This window comes from Pygocentrus nattereri, chromosome 15 (assembly GCF_015220715.1).
Source record: "Pygocentrus nattereri isolate fPygNat1 chromosome 15, fPygNat1.pri, whole genome shotgun sequence".
In the NCBI taxonomy this organism is placed as follows: Eukaryota; Metazoa; Chordata; class Actinopteri; order Characiformes; family Serrasalmidae; genus Pygocentrus; species Pygocentrus nattereri.
Genome location: NC_051225.1, coordinates 28,194,922 through 28,216,370, shown reverse-complemented (window position 1 = coordinate 28,216,370; position 21,449 = coordinate 28,194,922). Strand labels below are relative to the sequence as shown.

General features: G+C 36.3%; 1 protein-coding gene across 2 annotated transcripts; it reads right to left on the bottom strand.

Moving 5' to 3' along the window:
* Positions 1–7,735: 7,735 nt before the first annotated feature.
* LOC108443884 (putative claudin-24) lies at positions 7,736–16,778 on the bottom strand. 2 transcript variants are annotated; one of them, XM_017724775.2, is made up of 2 exons: positions 16,648–16,778; positions 7,736–11,551 (listed from the first exon to the last, which is right to left on the bottom strand). In XM_017724775.2, exon 2 carries the CDS (start codon positions 11,512–11,514, stop codon positions 10,846–10,848), a length of 669 nt encoding a protein of 222 aa, XP_017580264.2. In that variant the 5' UTR covers positions 11,515–11,551; positions 16,648–16,778; the 3' UTR covers positions 7,736–10,845. The 2 variants fall into 2 exon arrangements, with proteins under 2 accessions (XP_017580264.2, XP_037401094.1); XM_037545197.1 differs by having other exon boundaries at positions 16,541–16,768.
* Between the last annotated feature and the right edge of the window lie 4,671 nt (positions 16,779–21,449).

Sequence of the window (21,449 nt, the reverse complement as noted above, 5' to 3'; positions counted from 1 at the left end):
AGATTTTGCTATGCAAGATAATTACCTGTCTAGCAGCTGCAGAGTAATCTGAAAAAAATAGCAATACTGAATATGGAGAAAAAAGAACAAACTACAGTATGATGTGTGCGCCGCTGCGTGTTGCACTGTAAAACCTGAAATAATAGTTTAATAGTCATAGGTTTGGGGACGGATTTGGTGGGAGTTTTTTAGGACAACATCACACATGCTCCATGAAGGTCCAGCTCGATGTTTAGGTCTCAAATGCAAAATCAACTCTATATTAATGAAGATATGATGACAATAGCAGTAAATTCCCTCACATCCTTATAACACGAGTTTTGATAGTGGGAGTCCAAAGTGCAACTGCCATTACAAAATGTTCTCCTAAATGTTGCGTGCAGTTCCGCATTTCTACCAGTCTCCAAATGTCTTAGTGTTGCTGTAAGACATATTCTTTTCTTTTCAACTTCTGTCCATCTGTCCTTTTTTTGAGGTTTGTTTGGAAGTGTGTGCAATGTGATGAAATTAGCAGTGTCGATATTTCTCTGACAGCCTTGCTGTTGCTGTGCGTCTTCAGAAATTATTCAGAAATTATTCAAGGGTTAAACTTGAAGAGAAGAAAGCCTGGTTGCCTTAAAATTGTAGGTTCATTGAACTTCAAATAATAAGTTAGAATTTAAAGCACATATTATTGTTCTGTTATTATTAGAAGTTAAAAGAACTCAAAGCTTTGAAACAACCAGGCTACTTACTTTTTTAAGTTAAAAACCTTTTTAAGTTAAACTTTAAGTTAAAACATTAAATCATTTTATTACAGTGTAGCTATACAAGACAAAGCTACTGCTAAGGCTAACCATACAGAAATCTGATATATGGCCATATTTGCACATATATTATAAATGGTCAGTTATACATTTAAAAATATAGGTACATATATAGTGTGCACATATAGGTAAGCATCAAATGTCAGACAGATAATATAAGGTATATATACACATAGTACACATTCTGTGCTTTTCGTTATACTAAAGTTCACTTTATTAGGAAGTATGTAGAAGAAACAAAGGAGATGCATAAAGATCTTATATTACATAATGTGAAGATAGTAATATATGCCATTAATTTATGTAATATAAGATTTTATGTAATATAAGATTTTTTATACATATATCAACATATTCAAACATATGTGTAACACATATGTTTAACTATGTTGATTTATGTCAGAAATCTATGTCCTATATCTGAAAACTTTCATCGACGTAGGCACATATGTATAACATGTATATTTAACATATATATCCATATGTAACAGCTAGAAATTGGATATCAGGGAAGTCCATATACGCTCACTGGCCACTTTAGTACACCTTGCTAGTAAAAGGTTGGACCCCCTTTTGCCTTCAGAACTGCCTTAATTCTTCGTGCCATACTTTCAACAAGGTGTTGGAAACGTTCCTCAGAGATTTTGATTGGTTATTTGAATTACTGTTGCCTTTCTATTATCTCAAATCAGTCTGCCCATTCTCCTCAGACCTCTCACATTAACAAGGCATTTTTGTCCACAAAACTGCCGCTCACTAGATATTTCCTCTTTTTCGGACCATCCTCTGTAAACCCTAGAGATGGTTGTGAGTGAAAATCCCAGTAGATCAGCAATTTCTGAAATACTCAGACCAGCCCGTCTGGCACCAACAACCATGCCACGTTCAAAGTCACTTAAATCACCTTCCTTCCCCATTCTGATGCTCGGTTTGCACTTCAGCAAGTTGTCTTGACCACCTCTACGTGCCTAAATTCTTTGAGTGGCAGCCATGTGAGTGGCTAGTAAGCTATTTGTGTTATCAAGCAACTGAACTGTACCTAATGAAGTGGCCGGTGAGTGTAAACTATTATATGTCCGTAAATGAGATTTCTGTATGGGAACACTGACAGGCAGATTCTGGTGGTTCATTTACAGATTTTGGCGACTGAAGTTTTTTTTTCTAGGTAATCAACAGCTGCCATAATGTGAGGAAAAAGTTAGACAAAAAGTGTTATGAATTAAAATAACTAATACTTTTAACAAACTACTTCAGCCATTTCTTTTTAGTGATGGTAGCAATCACAAGCTTCAGGTTGGAGGCTCTCCAAGCCACCCAAGGAATGTGTTAACTTGTTATGACAAATGAAGTTACATTTTTGGTTCCATCGTTTTTGTTTTTTGAAATATTGACTGAACATGTGTTGATTTGTGTTGACAGAGTGATGTGAGCCTTAAATCATATACCATAAAAGCTTGTGACTCTGCTTTTGACTCAGGCTGCAGGTTTGGCCTTACATCTATGAATGTCATAGTAAACATCACCATTGTGATTACCGAATCAGTGTCTAAATCTCGGCGCCTCTGGGTTTCTGTGACTCTCTGCTGGAAAACACCATGTCATGATCTTCAGCTGTGCAGTTTTAACCGAGACGTTGCTGTTGTTTTCACTCTTTCTCCAAAGCAAATAATACCTTTTGGTCAGAACAGAATCCATCCATTGTGTCAAACTGCAAAGCAGAGTCACAGTGGTGTATAATTTAATGTTAGAAATGGAGATACAGAATAGTAAAGAAAAAGCTTTGTCATTCATTTGTCATGTGATATCTGAGAAGGAAATAAAACTCAACAATGATAAGGAGAACAGAGCACAAAGCCAGTGTTACGCTTACAAATGACGTGTTTAGTGGGCAGGTCATATATGGAGGTTTTTAAACTTGTGACAACAGCTGTATATCAGGGAGGTTTTTATCAGTTTTTATAATATCAGTGACTTAAATTTCCCCCTTTTATATAGAAAATGCACTGGGGTCCAATGCAAAAGGAGTCCAACCTTTTACTAGCAAGGTGTACCTAATAAAGTGGCCAGTGAGTGTATATATGTCTTTTTAATATCTTTGCAACAAACTTATTTAGCCTTTAAAACATTTCAGAAACTTTGAAATGCTATGAATGTTTCAACGTTGAAGTCAATTTTTTTCACAAATTCTGTAATAACTCTGATCACTCACTAATATAATCAGTAGTGACAGCCATACTCCAGGGGTGGACAAAATACTTGACTGTATGTAAGTAAAAGAGGAAATATTCTTGTTAAAAGTACTTGCATGTGATGTTCTTGAGTATGTAAACTAAAAAATACTTTCAGTCTTGAAAAACATGTTTAAAATGAAAGTATTTTGATGAATAAACTCTATTAAGCAGATACTAGTCAAACAAGTACTTTTGTACTTTTACTCAAGCAGAACTATAGATACAGTACTTGTACTCTTACTCAAGCAATATTTTACCAAGAATGTTTCTACGTCTAGTACAGAAGTATTGTACTTTGTCCACCCTCGCCCTAAACAGAACCTGAAGTTGCTCAGGCCTGTGCATACACTTCATTTTCACAAAGGAAGTGGGCAGGAAATGTTCAGCCAGTGAAAGCTGTGCCCCTCTGATGGTGAAGAAACCTTTGTTATGTATAAAGATGGTGAGATTAGCATACAAAGATAAATGACTCCATTGTAGAGGTCCAACAAAGCCAGCTTTCTCCCGGCAGCATGGACACACGTTGTTGAAGCCTAACACTTCAAAGACCAAGCTGAGGCAAAAGGAGCTCTGAGGATCCAAACGAGCAGAGAACATTTAAGAAAGGAACATCCAAATAATTTCAGAAGTACATGACCTGGGATGGCTTGTGTAACAGTGTCAAAGAATCAGGCGCTTGTTGGCATTTTGAACATTCTTCACTCGCAGTATCATCATTAGGGGGCTCATTAAATGTAGCTTAGTTCAGGAAAACAGACAGAACGGATCAGAGAGGATTAAACTCCTGTTTAGGCCTGTTTAGTTGAGTTGGTGTTAAAGTAAAAAGGTTTCTGACAACAACATGTTGAGTGATGGAAAGGGATTCTGTAATTAATCACAATTCACATCCAAAAGTCTGAGTAAGAGTCAGGGGTGAACCATGATTGTCAGTGCTAGGCCTTCAGCTCACGCCATAAATGTCAAAAAGAAAAAAAATACACTTCACGATAATACTAATTTCTTCTAGCACCCCTATGAAGTTTTTAATAGTATGCTAGTACCGAGATAATGGTGGCAAACATTACTGCCCTAGATTAGTTACAGGCATTTGAGTCTTGTAAAAGACATTCATTAGGTTTAATTTGAAGCATGCAACAGACATGCTTTCTTGGCTACTTTCTTATGTACACCTTGCTAGTAAACGGTTGGATCCCCTTTTGTCTTCAGAACTGCCTTATTTCTTCATGGCATACTTTCAGCAAGGTGTTGGAAACGTTCCTCAGAGATTTTGGTTGGTTATTTGAGTTACTGTTGCCTTCCTATCATCTTGAACCAGTCTGCCCATTCTCCTCAGACCTCTCACATCAACAAGGCATTTTTGTCCACAAAACTGCCGCTCACTAGATATTTCCTCTTTTTCGGACCATCCTCTGTAAACCCTAGAGATGGTTGTGAGTGAAAATCCCAGTAGATCAGCAGTTTCTGAAATACTCAGACCAGCCCGTCTGGCACCAACAACCATGCCACGTTCAAAGTCACTTAAATCACCTTTCTTTCCCCATTCTGATGCTCGGTTTGCACTTCAGCAAGTTGTCTTGACCACCTCTACATGCCTAAATGCATTGAGTTGCAGCCATGTGATTGGCTGATTAGCTCTTTGTGTTAACAAGCAATTGAACAGGTACCTAATAAAGTGGCTGGTGAGTGTATTTTACCCTGTGTGTTGAAGTTTTACCAGGACTATGTAGTTGCTGCCGCTGTTTTCCACATCTAGCAATGGACGGAACCCTGGTTAGACTACTGCTGCAAGTGGGAAAAGGGACTTTCCAAGGACAAACCCAAATAAGAAAAAATTTGGATGGTACATTAAATTAAAATTAAAACTACAAAATAAAAAAAAAAATTATTTCAAAAAAGTTGAAACAGTAAAGGATTTAACACTTTGCTATGTTGCCATTCTTCTTCCCTGACACATAGCAACATTAGAGGACTGAAGGTACCAACCGTTTCAGATGCAATTCTTCCTGCGAACAAGTTTGAAGGTGTGTAAAAGATCTTTGCTGTTGCATGTTGTGTTTTTAAATGCACCACACAATTTTCATTGGGGAGGGGCATGCCAGTCCACCACCGGCACCCTCTTCCACCACAGCCATTCCTTTGGAATGTGTGCAGAATGTGGTTTTGCACTGTCTTGTTAATATGCATGGGCAAACCGGGAAAAGATGTTGTCAGCAGATCACAGAGTCATCATAAGCCTTCCTTATGGCAACGTTTTAGCATGCATTTATGGATGTAACCACAATTTCTGGTGCTTGACAAAGGTTTGCTGAAGCAGTCCTGAACACCCTGTGGTTATATTCAATGGCGGACAGTAACTAAGTAAATGTAATTCATTACATTTTTTACATAGTTTACATAGTTTTTTTCGTGTATCTGTACTTTACTGAAGTTTTTCCATTTTTGTTGACTTTTTACTTTCACTCCACTACATTTCAAAGTCAAATATCTTACTTTTTACCCCACTACATTTTTATGTACATGCAGTTTATGTGTGTATAAAAACATAACAAGTCAAAAACGAAAGTAGTGTGAAGCGAGAGCATCAATCAGGGCACAGCGCGAGCTTTGTGTTGAGCTTGTTTTGACCTGTTGGTTCATACCGACCCAGTGAAAGCACATGGTTCAACGTCAGAGCAGCAGCATAAAATTTAGGGAGTCTATTCAACATAAATGATGAACTAACCTAACTTTGTGTAAATAGAGCACAATATAGAAATATGTCCACATGTGCAGTTGTGACTGATGTGTCTTTCTGCTTCTTCTTCTTCTTTCCGCTGCTCCCTATGTATGTCTTTTTTCTGAATTCATACAAACACTATTTCATTTAATAGTAAATTCGTTTGGGCCAGTTCATGTTTATAAACAACAGCTGCAATACAGTAAAGGAAACGTATTTGTGATAATGTGATTAAAGCAAGGTTTTATTAGATTTAAACTTGTTTAAGTTTAAACAAATTTTTATTTAAACTAAGTTGCAGATAAATTTAGCTTGTTTGTAAAAAGTGATTTCAGAGCCACTTGGTTCTCACTGATGGTTTGCCTTCAGTGTTTAGTGCTTCAGTATTTTGACATCAGCGTCACTAATTAATGACATTCTATTAAAAGATTGGTTTACCAAAACTGACACTGGAGTATTTTCACCTAAAATGAGTTAATGAAGCAAGTGTCTTGTTAAAAATGATAACAGGACATTACAATCATAATTACTCTTTTAATACTTTTACTTTTGATACTTAAGTACATTTGAAGGCAAATACTTTTGTACTTTTACTCAAGTGGAGGTCTAAAGGGAGGAGCTTCTGCTTTTACTGGAGTAATATTTTACCTTGGGTATCTCTACTTTAACTCAAGTACATGGTTTGTGTACTTCGTCCACCACTGGTTATATTGCTTGTAAATAAATAACAGTTCTTGATGCAGCACTGCCTTGTTTTGGGGAACACTCTTTTTAAACACGTCAATAACATGTCAATGCATTTGTTGGCAAACTGGCGATCCTCAGCCCATCTTTGCTCCTAAAGGACAAGGCCTTTCCTGGATCCTGCTTTTGAAGCAAATCATGATTACGATCACCTGTTTCAAATCACAATAGTATTTAAATATTTCACTTCATTACTAGCCATAAGTTGCCCCTGTCCCAACTTGTTTTGAAAACCGTTGCAGGCCTGAATGGCAGAAATGGATGCGTATTAACAAATGAAAGTTGACCAGACAAAACATGAAATATTTTGTGTCAATACTTTCTGCAATGAAATATAAGTCAGAGTAAATTGCAGAAACCACTGCTCTCTTTTTTAGTTGCATTTTCCATACCATCCCAACCTTTTCTGCTTTGGAGTTTTAGGAAAAATCCATTTGAACCATCATTCACCTGTGAGTTTCTCAAGATGTCATTTTCATGATGCCTGAAGTATGGCCAGGAAAACAAGAAGAAATAGAGTTTTATGCTTTTCGTGAAGCCTCTTAACTAGGTTACTTTAAGACATGCAGTCTGTGCATGATATCTCTGAGGAAACATAGGACCCTGTCTCCAAAATTACAAACTAAGAAAACACAGGACCTGCGGAAAATAAGGATGTCCCCTCGCAAAAAGCAGAGAGAAACATGGATATTTCCGAGCTTAAGTGATTCTGTACATGATTTTTAATCAAGCTGTGCACTTTCATGCCATTTTCAGTGCTATATTCATGGTGAATAGTCATAGCCTGTAGCCACTTTTAAAACAAATGAATTACTGAGCAAACAACTCTTTAATTGCAGTATAAAAGCGCTTTAAGATCCTATTTATACATCTACAGCAGCCAAATAAGTGCTAGATCTCTGTGAACATCCATTTTTAGCAGTTGAAGTTGAAAATGTGAAAACTTTGAGGTGGGAAGCAGGAGGCTCCAAGTTTCCAAGTCCTAGTCACAAATGGAGCACATGGATTGTATGCCAAATCAGTGGCATATCTAGGACTTTCAGAAGGCCTAGTGTGACATTTTTCTCACTAATTGATCCCACACATTGTAAATTAAGACATGTTTCCAGCTACCTGGATATCATAGGAAAAAACAATCCTCAAACAATGGATTTCCATCTGGCATTCCAACATTCTAACCACTAGGTTTCGCCACCTAGTTCCCAGACATCATTAGTAAAAGGCTGGTAAAAGAACACTTTCCTTTTCAAAACTTTATTTCATCAGTTCAATCCATTATAACAGGTATCACCAACAAAAAAGCATCTGAAATGGAGCTTTTGCAATACAAAAACTGAAACACTGACTACGAAACTACTTACTAAACAAATGTATAAAGCATATAGTCATAATATATTGCTATATAATCTCCAACAGTACAACGTACACCTATAGCTTTTACATCTGCATTCAGGAAAAGATATGTATAGATTTGCATGTATAGAGATATTTTTTAATGTAAATATATTGCACATGAACAAAAACAATGAATGAAAGACAAAACAATCTACTGGTCTATGTGGTATCATTTGATATGTATATTGGTACGTTTGCTACATTATTCTTTGTCTTTTAGCATATTTGCATTCCTTCTCTTAAGCCTTACATTTTTAGCAATAAAACAGAACAAATTTGTGCAGAAAGTAGTAAAACAGTGTGCAAGCTCCAAAAGACAAATGCACCTGAAAGTCTTTGGATCATAAGTATCATATTGTCCTTTTTCTCTTTACTGACATTACAGTTACAGTACTACTGGAAAAAAAAACTTTCTTGGAAAGTTTATCCATCACCTTAAATGAATAACTGCATATGCTTTTCAAGTGGATAAAATATAAACTGGTCCCATATATTTTGCAGACATGGGCAGAATATTTAAAGCCCTTATTGACAAAATAGCAAAGTTACTCACAGATCAGCAGAAATTACAACACTGTGTAGCTGCGCACCATGACTTAAAAGGGAATTCCACCGATTTTTCAAAATTTCTACATAAAGAGAAAAAAACTGCAGTAGAATTGTTCACAGTGGTGGTGATAGGACCCAGAACCTAATGCCCATAAAAAGCTCCCTCACAGAAAGTTATTGTATGAAATATTTATGAATATGCTGGCTGATGCCTGCTGCATTGTTTAACAATAGTTCTGAGATAGTTCTGAAGTTTTTGGCCTAAAATGTACTTAACACGTTTGCATAAAACTATGCAAAAGTTTGGGCACTGGTCAAATGACATGTTGTAACATAAACACATCCTCTACAGAGAACACACTTCTACACATTTGAATGTAAAATCACTGTTCATTTGTTGAATTTAACATACTGAGGGCAAAAATAAAATGCCCCCCAAAATTATAGAACATTTAATATGAGTGTTCATACTTTTACATGTGTACATTTTAGGCCAAATGTTGCTGAACTATCTCAGAACTTCATTTTTTGCAGGTGTTATGAAGCATATGTAGGGTGGTGAAACAAATAGTCTCCAAAAAAACTTTTTTCTGATTTACCAGTATTTTACCATCACCAGCATTATATATATATCACCACCACTGTAAAGAAATCAGTGACCATTTCACATCAGTCAACTTTGAATGACTGCTTTGACATTTGACATTTAGATATTGTGAAAAAATGGTGGAACTGTCCTTTTACAGCCCAGTACACAGAAGAAACACTGAACGATGAATAAAATAACTCTGTTTATGCTATTCAAATACTTAACACTTCATATCTGAGGGTTCTTCAACTCCGGTCCTGGATGTCTGATGTCCAGCACAGGTTGGCAACTGCCAGATAAAGCAGTTGTGTTTGATAGGGAAAATCACCAGACTATATTGCACACCAGTCCTCCAGGCCCACTGCCCTGCCAGAGCTGAAGAACCTTGTTATACTGCTTCATGACTGATTTGTAACTGGATCCTGGATTCCAGGGCTGTCACGATAAATCAGTTCAATTCGATAAAATAAGATTCACTGACTGGAAAAAACAAAGCCTGATGGACTCTTCATGTAAATTTTTTTGCCACAGTAAAATATTACGCTATGCATATTTATTAGCTACATTTCCATCCAATGGATTTTTCAACTAAAATCTTTAATGATTCAAATTGTTTGTCAGTGTAGGCTATGGAAATGGAAATTGTCGGTTATTCTTTATGAATGTCAATAAAGTTCCGTTTAACCTGAAATGTTGCAAAAATCTACACTGGAAACTTTTTTTGCAAAGAATAAAACTGTAAAAAATAAAATTTCCTAAGTCAAAAATAGGTATTTATGCATATATTTAGTCTAGGTCAACTAAAAAGCAATTACAACTCATAAAGGACAAAATGTAAACCAAACCTGCAATAATGCTTAACTTTGCTTAATGGCAGTAAAAAGATTAGAAAGATTTTTTTCTACATTTTTCTATTTTGTATTTATATATAATTTTCTAAAGAGAACAGCTAACAAAGCCCTTAGAAGGCAAACGTGATTAATATAACATATAATAAATTGCCATAGTACAGTGTAAAATAATAGCAAATGACAATATAACATCCCTCTGTTTTTTCCCTTTTATGGATATTTATGAAGTAACATAAACAACTGGGCATTAATGTTATGCACATATGCATATGTAAACATAATAACGGGAAATAACTAAGTTCTTGTCATTGTTTACACTAATATGGCAGAGAAACAGGATCTATAGCATGACGGTTCTGAAGGGAAGAAATGTATGAAATGTATACATAATTTGGGGAAAGCCAAAGGCCACAATTGGCCACATACATGAAATTAGTGAGGAAACATGTTAGACCCTTCTTTTTTACTGTTAAATCAAACAATGGACAGGAAATGACATCATTATATGAAGCATTTTTTTCGATAGAAGATTAATTTGCACCGAAGGTTGATGGAAACGTAGCTGTTGTTCAGTTTCGTCTATTTTTATGTATTTATTTACTTATTTAGGCCTTTTTTTAAATGTCTCAATCAGTTATCAAAATAATTGGTGGATTAATTGATTACAGATATAATCAATAGTGACAGCCCTCATCCATTCTGGAGTTAAATCATTGCATTGATAACTTTATTACTTCTGTGACCAAAGCATCTCATATCCTTTATTGTCACATTCTGCCAAATCCTCACATTTTATACATTGCATCCAGATATACAGTTCAGCGGTCAAATTACAGTGACTATCCACTTCTCCCACATCCACATGTTCTACTTACTTATTTATTTTACCCATCCTGCTTCCGGAACGTCCACTTTCGGTATGTCCTCCAATTTCTTGAATTCTGCAGAATCATTGCGCATATTCTCACACATATTCTGATCTCCTTCTCAGAGACAGTTCAGGGTCAGTATGTCCTCCTTGCAGAGGAATGGATGTTGGTAGTGGACATGGCTCCCCTTGCAGGCAAAGACAGGAGGTGACAAGCAGTGATCCAGCCGCTAGATGCAGGAAAGAAGCCCCCCAGCCCCAGAACAGGGCATCCCCAAACTCCCAGCGTGGGACCACGTCGGGAACGGTCTCGTCAAAGAACTTCAGAATGGTCAGGTGGGCTACATAGGACACGGGGACCAGGCCAAGAATTCCTGCAGCCAAGCACAGTGTCCCGCCCATCATCTTGAGTGTGCGCTTGGCTTTGAGGGTCTCTGTGCCCTTGCAGCTGTTCACCACATAGATCCCAGGGATGGCCAATGTGAAGCCCATCAGGCTGGTGGCCAGGGTGGCCAGCATGAGAATTCTAGCCAGCCGGATGTCCGGCGGCAGACCCAGGAGGCTGTCATATGGTCGGCACTCCAGCACCCCCAGCTCCTGAACCACGCATGTCTCCCACAGACCTAGCTGATAACTCTCAGTCGGCAGAAGGTCTGTGTTTAGTGTGAGCCAGCAGGACATAAGGGTAGTGGTCAAAGAACACAGCCAGGCGGTCAGGGAGAAAAATATGCCGAGCAGTTCCAGGACGCACACACTCGGGTCCATGAGAGTGCTCCAGCTGTGCCAGTATCGTGAATCTAATCTGTAAATTAAAAAAGGACAATTTGATACCTATGATTTAAAGATTGACCATGTGCAGTGATCATTTTGGAGCTTGCATGTCTCTTTGTTGTTTTCCTACTTGCAATGCAAAAATGTGTTCTGTTCTAATGATAAAAAAGATCTGAACATGTAAAAATAAAGGAAGTTGCTTAGAAATGTTCTAATAATGTAGCACCAGAAGTATCATATTATTAACCAGAAATGTGTCTGTTCACGTGCATCTATTTTACATGCACGTATTTTCATAGAAACACAAATCTTTCCTGAATACTGTCATAAAAACCTGTGAGTGTAAATATTTCAACAACACTGAGGAACCCTCAGGAACTTCTAGCGCTTCAGAGAAGGCCTTGTGATTTCTGTGAAACCAAAAACTAAATATCTGTAGTTTTAGTTCATTTTTATTTAACAATCATGTTTGTTTTATTTAAACTCTGCAAGTACTTTAGTAATAGTAATAGAGCTCTTCCACTGGTTAGGACTTCAGGAGCTGAACTGAAGGTCTAAAGTGTCAGATTAACCACTAACACAATTAGGAACTGACAGTTGAACCAATCAATTACGTTTTGATTTATAATGGGTGGGATCAATGTTGTAAGAAAAAGGTCACTCAAAGGCATCTGACTGTGCTAGATATGTCACTGACTGTGAGTATAATGGTGACCTGACAGATGCGTTTTATTCAGACATTAGAAGTAGAAAACAGTGGCAGCTCTATGGCAGACGTCTTCACTAATCGAATAACTAGTAAAATAGTTACCTATCTATTACAGGGGTCGGCAACACAAATGTTAAGAAGAGTCATTTTGTCCTTTCAACAAAATATCAAACCTCCACAACATTTTATGTCAGTTTTAATATCTTGGCTATAAATATGAGTCAGTATGTTCTGATGTACTAGGCTAAAATATAATATAAACTAAAGACTTAATTTGCTCTGCTTTAAGCTTTAGCTAAGCTATAGCCGCTTTTCTTGCATCTCTGGCAGTTTCCTGATCCACCTTAAATGTACACTGTATTTCCAAAAGTATTCAGTCTGCCTTCACACACATATGAACTTGAGTGACATCCCATTCTTAATCCATAGGATTACAGCATCAACTCTTCTGGGAAGGCTTTCCACAAGGTTTAGGAGTATATTTATGGGAATTTTTGACTGTTCTTCCAGAAGCGCATTTGTGAGGTCAGACACTGATGTTGGACGATAAGGCCTAGCTTGCAGTCTCCGCTCTAATTCATCCCAAAGGCTTTCTGTCTGGTTGAGGTCAGGACTCTGTGAAGGCCAGTCAAGTTCTCCCTCACCAAACTCACTCATCCATGTCTTTATGGACCTTGCTTTGTGCTCTGGTGCACAGTCATGTTGGAACAGGAAGGGGTAATCCCCAAACTGTTCCCACAAAGTTGGGAGCATGAAATTGTCCAAAATCTTTTGGTGCTGAAGCATTAAGAGTTCCTTTCACTAGAACTAAGGGGCAGGGCCCAACTTCTGAAAAACAACCCAACACCATAATCCCCCCTCCACCAAACTTTACACTTGCAACACCTGAATTCAATGATTTGGATGGGTGAGTGAACACTTTTGGCAATATAGTGTATGTAGCTGTGGGGCAGTAAAAGAGTTGCCGACCCCTAATCTATTACTTTAAATAAACCACGGAATGTCTTTTACAAGTTTCAAATGTCTGTGTTTCATCTAGAGTGGTCAAAAACATTTCATGTGAATTGCCAATAGCTCAGCGCTAACATACAACTAAATCAGAGACATTTATGGCCTGAACTGAGGGCCTTGCTCTAATGCCATGGTTCACCACTGGCTAACAAAGAACCAACATACAGCGTCGGTTAATCGAGTAGTTTTGTGAGACCTCTATCATCATTTGTTTATTTAGATTTATTTAATTTGTTAATATATTATGGAAATTGTGCTTTGTCATATTCAAAAGTACATAATTTTAGCTATTTTACATCTCTCAAACTGTAATGGGGATTACTCAACTTAGCACTTCTTTAAAAAAGTAATCTTATTACTTTATTTCATAATGTGAAAATACAATCGAAGATTCAATAGTGATTTTAGTCTTTTTTCAAGAAGAAAGTACCAGCCATTACTAATGTGAGGGATGAAAGCTAGTTGCTAATGCTAGTTAAAACCTGAGTAACAAGCTGGCAGAAACAGCCTCTTAAAACAACTTTCACAAACACTAAAGCTTACAGAGCTGTTCCTGAATGAAAATCACGTCTGGTCTGTTCAGCTGTTTCATATTAGTGTGAATAGATGATCTGACAGATTTCTCTGAGTTCATGGTGCTGACCGCGCTCGCGCTGTTTTGCTCACATTTACAATCAGAGTCATGCAGTCAGCTAACACACGCAGCACATGCAGCGCAGATTATACACAATGACAGACATGCATTATCAATACGGTGCAAATACATATTCTAAATACAACCTACATGTTTTATATAACTTACGGTTATCTGCAAAAGTTTGAAATAACATGTTTTGTCAACATGCTTTGCAGAACAAAATGTGGTCTGTGTAAAAGTTATGGCACATTTTATATTTAATGTTTTAGTTTTTCCTTACATATTAAACTAAACTTTCTTTACATATTAAATTTAAGTGTGCACTTAAGTGTTAACTTATTCTCACTTATTTTAACAATACATGTAAGTTGACTGGGGCTGTTCAAACAATTAACACAGGTTACATAATGAAATCACAAGGTGACTACAATAATCTATACTTTAAATAACTTTGTTACACGACAAAAGCAAATACATAGCTGAAATGTGCTACTATATACTGTGTATATACTTTGGTTCCAGTTGATGTCCAAACAAATGTTGGGACATCAATTCAAAAGCACATATCACATGTTTAAACTGAGATCTCTGAGAAAGCCACCATGCATCACATAGGACCCTAAATTTCATTACAATTCTGAAAGTTATTACCTTAGAAAATGGTAATATAGAGGTGAATTAATCATTCTAAAAATGGCAATTTGGTTAAAAACATCTGTAAAAAAGATTACAGATACTTTCAAAATTCCAAAATGAAGTGAAATGAAAAAATGTACTGAACATTTGATAATTTTGCAGCTTTCTGGTCATCCAAAAGAGAGAATCCAACAACTCTGGTTGAGGGTCAGTTGTGGAAACTCATGCACTCTATGCCTGAAAGACTTTAAGCAGTCATCCAAAAGAGGGGATATGTAACGATAAAATAAATAAATAAATGTGTGTGTGTGTATATATATATATATATATATATATATATATATATATATATATATATATATATATATATATATATTCAAAATGTATTTATTTGTGTAGTGTGTGTTTATTTGCTGAGAAAAGTGTTTTAAATATATTTATATATTATATTAAATAAACAAAATGTATAGAATATCAACTAATAATGATATATATATATATATATATATATATATATATATATATATATATATATATATATACATTTTATGGATGTTAGTGTGTTTGTTTAACCAGTTTCAAACCTCTCCTTGTGGAAGCCCAGTATTATATGTAGTTAAAAAGCAGCTCCTGGTTTGACCAATCAGTGCTTCAGTAAATTGTGCTCATGATGTAATTGATGATATTAATATGTCTCTGTGGCGGCTGTGAAGGTGTCAAGAAAAAATATGGACCCAAGAAATTCTTGTTACTTTTTATTGTTTTTATGTTTATTTGAATTATGAATATGACTTTATTCTAATGTATATTATGATAAACTCACTGCTGAGGTAACTTGTTTAAAAATTTGCTTAGATGACTAAAACTTTCACACAGTACTGTGTATATATATTGCTGTTGTCAAGTCAAAACCTTGTATCTCCAAAATGTCAACTTAACAGGAGAAGGAAAAAACTAATTTTACTTTAATGTAAGTCAATGGAAACAGACATTTTTCCCAGTAATTTTGGGCCATTTCTATTGGTCTGCTCACTAAGAAATTTAAACATAATGTAAAGGGCAACAGGTGTTTTCAAATAATATCAAAAACTCAAAATGAACAAAAATGGAGATACAAGGCTTTTGTTCCAACAACAGCGATATATATGTATATATATATATATATATATATATATATATATATATATATACACACACATATAGAAACCTAATTAAAATACTGTCCTACATACATACATACCTAAGTAAATGCTGTCCTACACACAGGAAAGAGACATTAATGTTTGTCCCACTAATGTATCGGCATCATTTTGAGTTTCAGTTAGTAAACCTGGTTGTTATTGATGGTTGCTATAACTTTTCTGATGGATATGAATGAGTAAATTATAACTTTGGCTCAGAAAATAATTGATGAACAAGACATGAAATGTATTCATTTGTGAATTCCACTTTAAATAAAATTCAGACAGCACTTAATTAGAATTTTAACAGATCCTCTATAGAGAACACACCTCTGCACATTTTAATGCACAATAACTTTTCATTTGCTTACTTTAACAGCTTGGAAAAAAAACACAACATTAAGTAACATAAAACACAGCTTAAAATGCGGCCTGTGTAGAAACATTATGGCACATTTTACACTTTATACTTTTACACTTTCCCAATATGTTTAAACTCAGAAAATAAATAGAGGTTGTGCACTACAATTGCAGAGAAATGTAGAGGATGTGTTAATGTATTTTCACTTAGAAAATCAGCAATACATTGGAATACAATCGAATACAATTCGGCTGGGGGCTCCCAAAGTTTTGCATATGACTACACATATCACCAGTATATATATATATATATATATATATATATATATATATCTACAAAGTGACGATGTACATATTAACATATCAACTAATTTAAGAATGAAACTAAATATAGTTTCTAATGTGCTTTAAAGAATAATAATATAGCATCTCACAACTCATATAAGCACCAACCTAAATATGAGCCGTTATCACAGTATAAATTACCTGTTATATGTATCCTCGTCCTCTGTGTCCTGTCCCCGATACTCATGTCCTATTCCTACTCCAAACAGCTGTTTAAAAGACAGACGTTGCTGATACAGACTACTTACTTCTCTGCTTACTTCAGCATTAACGGTGGGCGTCCTTCTGCGGTGAGTCTTCTCTGACGGAGTGCACTCAGTGGCTCTCGTGAGAAAGGCTGCAGCTGTCTGACATGTTCTCCTCCTCTCTGCTGCAGCCGGGACGGTGCTGCACTGATCAGCTCTGGCAGTCGGATGGGGGAAAAGCTCAGAGGGGCGGCAAACAACAGCATCATTCACACATTTGCCTTTGCTTTCAGGGAAGTGCTTCCACAGTCTGTGAGTGAACTGCAGGCTGAGGAACAGCTTCCTCCACCAGGCTGTCAGATTTCCTCAGTTTCCACAAATGTAATGAAGGTGAGACACAACAGGTCAACAAATTTTTAAAACAGCAGATATCACAATGACTTTCTGCCAGCTGGGCACTGATATTCTTGTAAATATACTTTGCATTGTAGGTTTTAGAATAATATACACTTTGATGTGCAATTAAGATATTATTGACTTAAATATGCCACTATTTGCATATTTTAATATTTGCCCATGTCCTACATGTTTTCTGTGTCTTGCTTTCTTCTAAAGTCTTCGAATCACATTTTGTGATTTTAAATCATAATTTTAATCCCTTAGAATCCATCAGGCTGTTTTTGTTACTGTGCCTTTAAAACTTTAGAAATTCTGTTGCTGTCCAAAGTAAAAAAATGGCAGTTTTACAGAACAGGACAAAATGTTTTTGATATTACTGTAAGTTAATGTAAATAAGCTTTCTTCCAAGCTAATTTGGAGCATTTTTGTTTGCCCATTCATCAAGCAATTTAAAACCCTACAACAGCTGTTGAGCTCACATGAAGTAGAAGGTGGTTTGTAAATTAGCTCTGTTCTATTTGGCCTGTAATGAGCTTGATTTAAAAAGTGGCCCAGGCTGAAACACTGCTAATAACTTCAGTGTGAATGGGTCGATTAAGCCCTTTTAGGCTGAACAGGTGGATACCTGTAAATGCATTGATTTTCATGACACCACAAAAACTATAAATTCAGAATGGACCATTTTTGTAGCATAACTTCCATTTATGGACTGGGAGGTGAAAATGAAGTTTCCCATGATATAAGCCCTTTAAAAATTTTTAGAATTAAAATGTATATTAAATTGTGAAGACACATGCCTGCGAAGGGATTTTTTAAAGAAAAATCTCATTGGTTCACTATTTAATAAAGAAAACCCTATGAACCACAACAGGCCTTCCGAAGTGACATCTCAGGCAGCCTGGACTTTTGCATGATTTGCCATTAGTAGAAAAGAATACAAATTTGGTCATTCTATTTATTCAGGAAACAAGGTTTTCAGTGAGATATGACACGGCATGATTGTGCAAAGTGTGAGTGGAGCTAAGCCTTCATTAATGTTGCAGACTTAGACGTGAGGGGATGTGAACTGACTAAATATGCTGAAATAAATATAACTCTGATGAGTTTTGACATTTGTTAAAATTAGTTTAGGAGAAGGCATGTTATAGAATCAAATTACCTAGAAATCTGAAATGGTTGGTGGTACCAATTTGTCATTTCTGCCTGTAGTGTCTTGCATTAAATAGCCAAAACATGTTCTTTGTCTGAAATGTGTTTCTTTAAAACCCATAGGCAAGTTGTACATTTACTTCTTCACATTTTGGTCACACATGCAATCTATTGTTATTTTCAAGCTATCATATTATTACACGTCAGAATTTGAGATGTAAATGCTAAATGTGATATCATTATGAATTTGGATAAAAATGTATTTAGTCACATTTCTTGAATTTTTGCATGTACACATAATCAAATCAGCATATTTGAAAAAGCATTTATTAGAGTGTCTGAGGGCTTAAAATACAAGATTTGTGATGGTGGTTTATTCTGTGGTTTATTACTATGAGAAAGTGCACGATTAGCATACACAGGCTAAATCTTTTTTGGTTTCTTTCCTTATGGATCCATGCTAAACGCTAAAATGTTCTTATTCAGTTGTACTTCACTGATCCTATTATCGAACTTTCTCATTCTACTGTCTAACTGTTCTGCACAGTAGCACCATGTTAAGTTTCAACCAGGTATACCAAAACGCTAGGCGCCTAGCCACCACAGTTTGATCGGCATGGATATTTACTATTAGCAGTTTATAATGCTTGAAATTAATAGAAATCAAAAGACTGCAGAATATTATTCATGGTTACTTTATTTTTCGCATTAGTTCATCATATCAGTTTTGAGGCTAATGTAGCTAACAAGGCAAAGTCCCAGTTAGCATTGAAAACGGTTTGCCTCAAGTACACCACATTGCTAAAAACAGTAACCTAGTAGCAGCCACCTTAAAGACTGTTTTTCTTTATACATGACAGTGGGATACAGTTTCAGACATTTGAGCAAACAGGAAAATATGACCATTTAGCTTTGTTTCTGGCACACTATTGCTGTAACAACAGTAGTGGCTTGGTTTAAGTGAGCTTGTATTTCCCAAAGGTGAAGCTCTGTTGACTTCTGCTTTATTTTTTTCCATCTTTGTGCCAGAAAAGCTGAAACACTGAGTTGTCACTGGGCTGCAATCAAAGGCCATTTACTACAAAGGAGTAGCAAGTGTCTGTGAGGGTTGTAAAACTGCTTCTCAGACTGCGGCTTTCACTATCAGTATCAAGATTACTTGATACTGGTGAAACCAACATGCATTTCACTGTCTGGCACAACTGACTTATGCCACAATTTATCTTATTTTTGTTGATAAAAAGTTCAAAACCTGTTCGCAATATATTAACTGTGACATTACTGCAAAATGCTGAGGTACTGTCTGTTTCCAGCACTTTCCATGTTCTCACTAGAATAATTTCAAAAATGCTGAGACCAAACAAAAACAAAAGGCTTTTCTTGCAGGCCAAGTCTGGGACGGCATAGTGCGCAGACTGTGACGTCTGCTGGTAGGCGGCTGAACATGAAATGTACAAGGAGAGAACACATATCAAACACATACACACGCTTTCTCTCTCTGTCTTTCTCTCCCTCGCTCTCTCACACACAAGCACTTACTTGAACATTTTGGGAACCACAGAGTAAAACTTGGCGCCCAACAGGCTAAGCTGTTGTGAAATGATGTAAAACATTGCGAAATAACGGGCATAAAGATAATGAGGTTGGCGTTTTTATTCTCAGTGGGTTGGAATGTAATCAGTTTATTTACAAAATGACCATGATAAGGGCCCTCAGGCTGCTGATGAACAGGGCGTGATCCCTAATGACCATAATAGAGAAAACCTAAAACCCTATTTCAGAGCAGCTCTCATAATAACAGCTCTCAGAGTTCATACAGGGTTGCGTCTGGCCACATAGTATCTGAACTCAGTATTTAACATCTTCCTCACCCACACGTAATGGAAAAAAAGACGACATACAGTAAGAAAAGCAAGCATTGTTCGTCTAGCCTGCTCTCTGAATTATTTTTGTAGACATTTAATTATGCAGCCTATACCTATGGCAGTCTCTGTTTACATGTGTGTGCAATTTATGTGTATCTGTTATCTAAACTACAGGATAATCTCTATTTTTATCAGCATGTTGCCAAAGGGCATTCTGACCTAAAACTAGAGTTTAATGTGTTACACAGTACTTTTATCATAGCATTATATCCCAACAGCCTCATCAGATTGACAGAATTTTTGTGTAGTGTCTCTCACAATACGTAGCATGCATTATACAAATATAACATAAAACCACTGGGAATTCCTGGGTTGCCAACCAATCCTTACTATCCTTGCCACTCTACAGGCTACTCAATAGAACCTAGCATTAGTGTAAAGTTAACTCTTACCCTGGTCGTTGAACAAAAATGTAAAGAAAGCAGTGATTATACATTCATTCAGTGCAAAATGGACACTAGGTCAAGTATTTAACCCAATCGGCCAGAAAAAAGAGGCCAAACAGACCTAAGCTTCCTAGTTTTAGCTTTTAGGTTGTTGTCCTCATCTGACTGCATCCCATTTTTACAGAATTCACAATATAATTTTACATTTTTGTTCATTAATGTTCTCTGACTACAATATCCAGCACGTACAGTAAGTAAATACAACATACAGTCATGAATTCCTTGTGCGTCAACCAATCCTGACTGCTAGCCAAGCTAGCATCAACTTTTACCTCAGTCATCAAATTAAATGAAGAACTCTGAAATATTATGAACTGATATTAATATTGATATTAAGAACGGATTTTGTCTTTATTCAGCAAAAAAATCAGCCATCTGAGTAGTTTTTCTTGCTCTTCATGAGGAAACTGCCTTTATTCAGCCCAAAATGGACACTAGAGATAACCTTTTTACCCTTTCAGCCAGAGAAAAGAGGCCAAACTGATGTAAGGTATATCTAGCTACCTTGCTCATTTTAGCTTTTAACTTGTTGTCCTCCTCATCTGCTGAGACATTTCTGCTGTTTGAGTAATCCATTCACTTCAAGATAATAAACATTTAAGGACAGGTAGTTATATGGCTCCAATAAGGTAATCCTAGCAATAAAATAATCTGAAGTTCCTTAAGCATTCACCAGCTAAAAAAAGTAAACATTTAAACAGCACAGCCTTAATATCTACAAAGCACTTGTAGTTTTTCTGGAGTTCTTTCCACCTTCAAGACACATCATCAGAAGGGTGTTTTATTATATTTTTATTTAGGGAATATTAACTACAGCACCACAGCAGGTTCATGTTTTGAACGTATGTTGTTTTCGCCATTTTAGCCAGAATGCCCTTTTCAGATGTCAGATTTCAGTCTCCAAACCTGACCGTTTTTGCGCAGTCGTTTCTGCGCAACGTTGGCG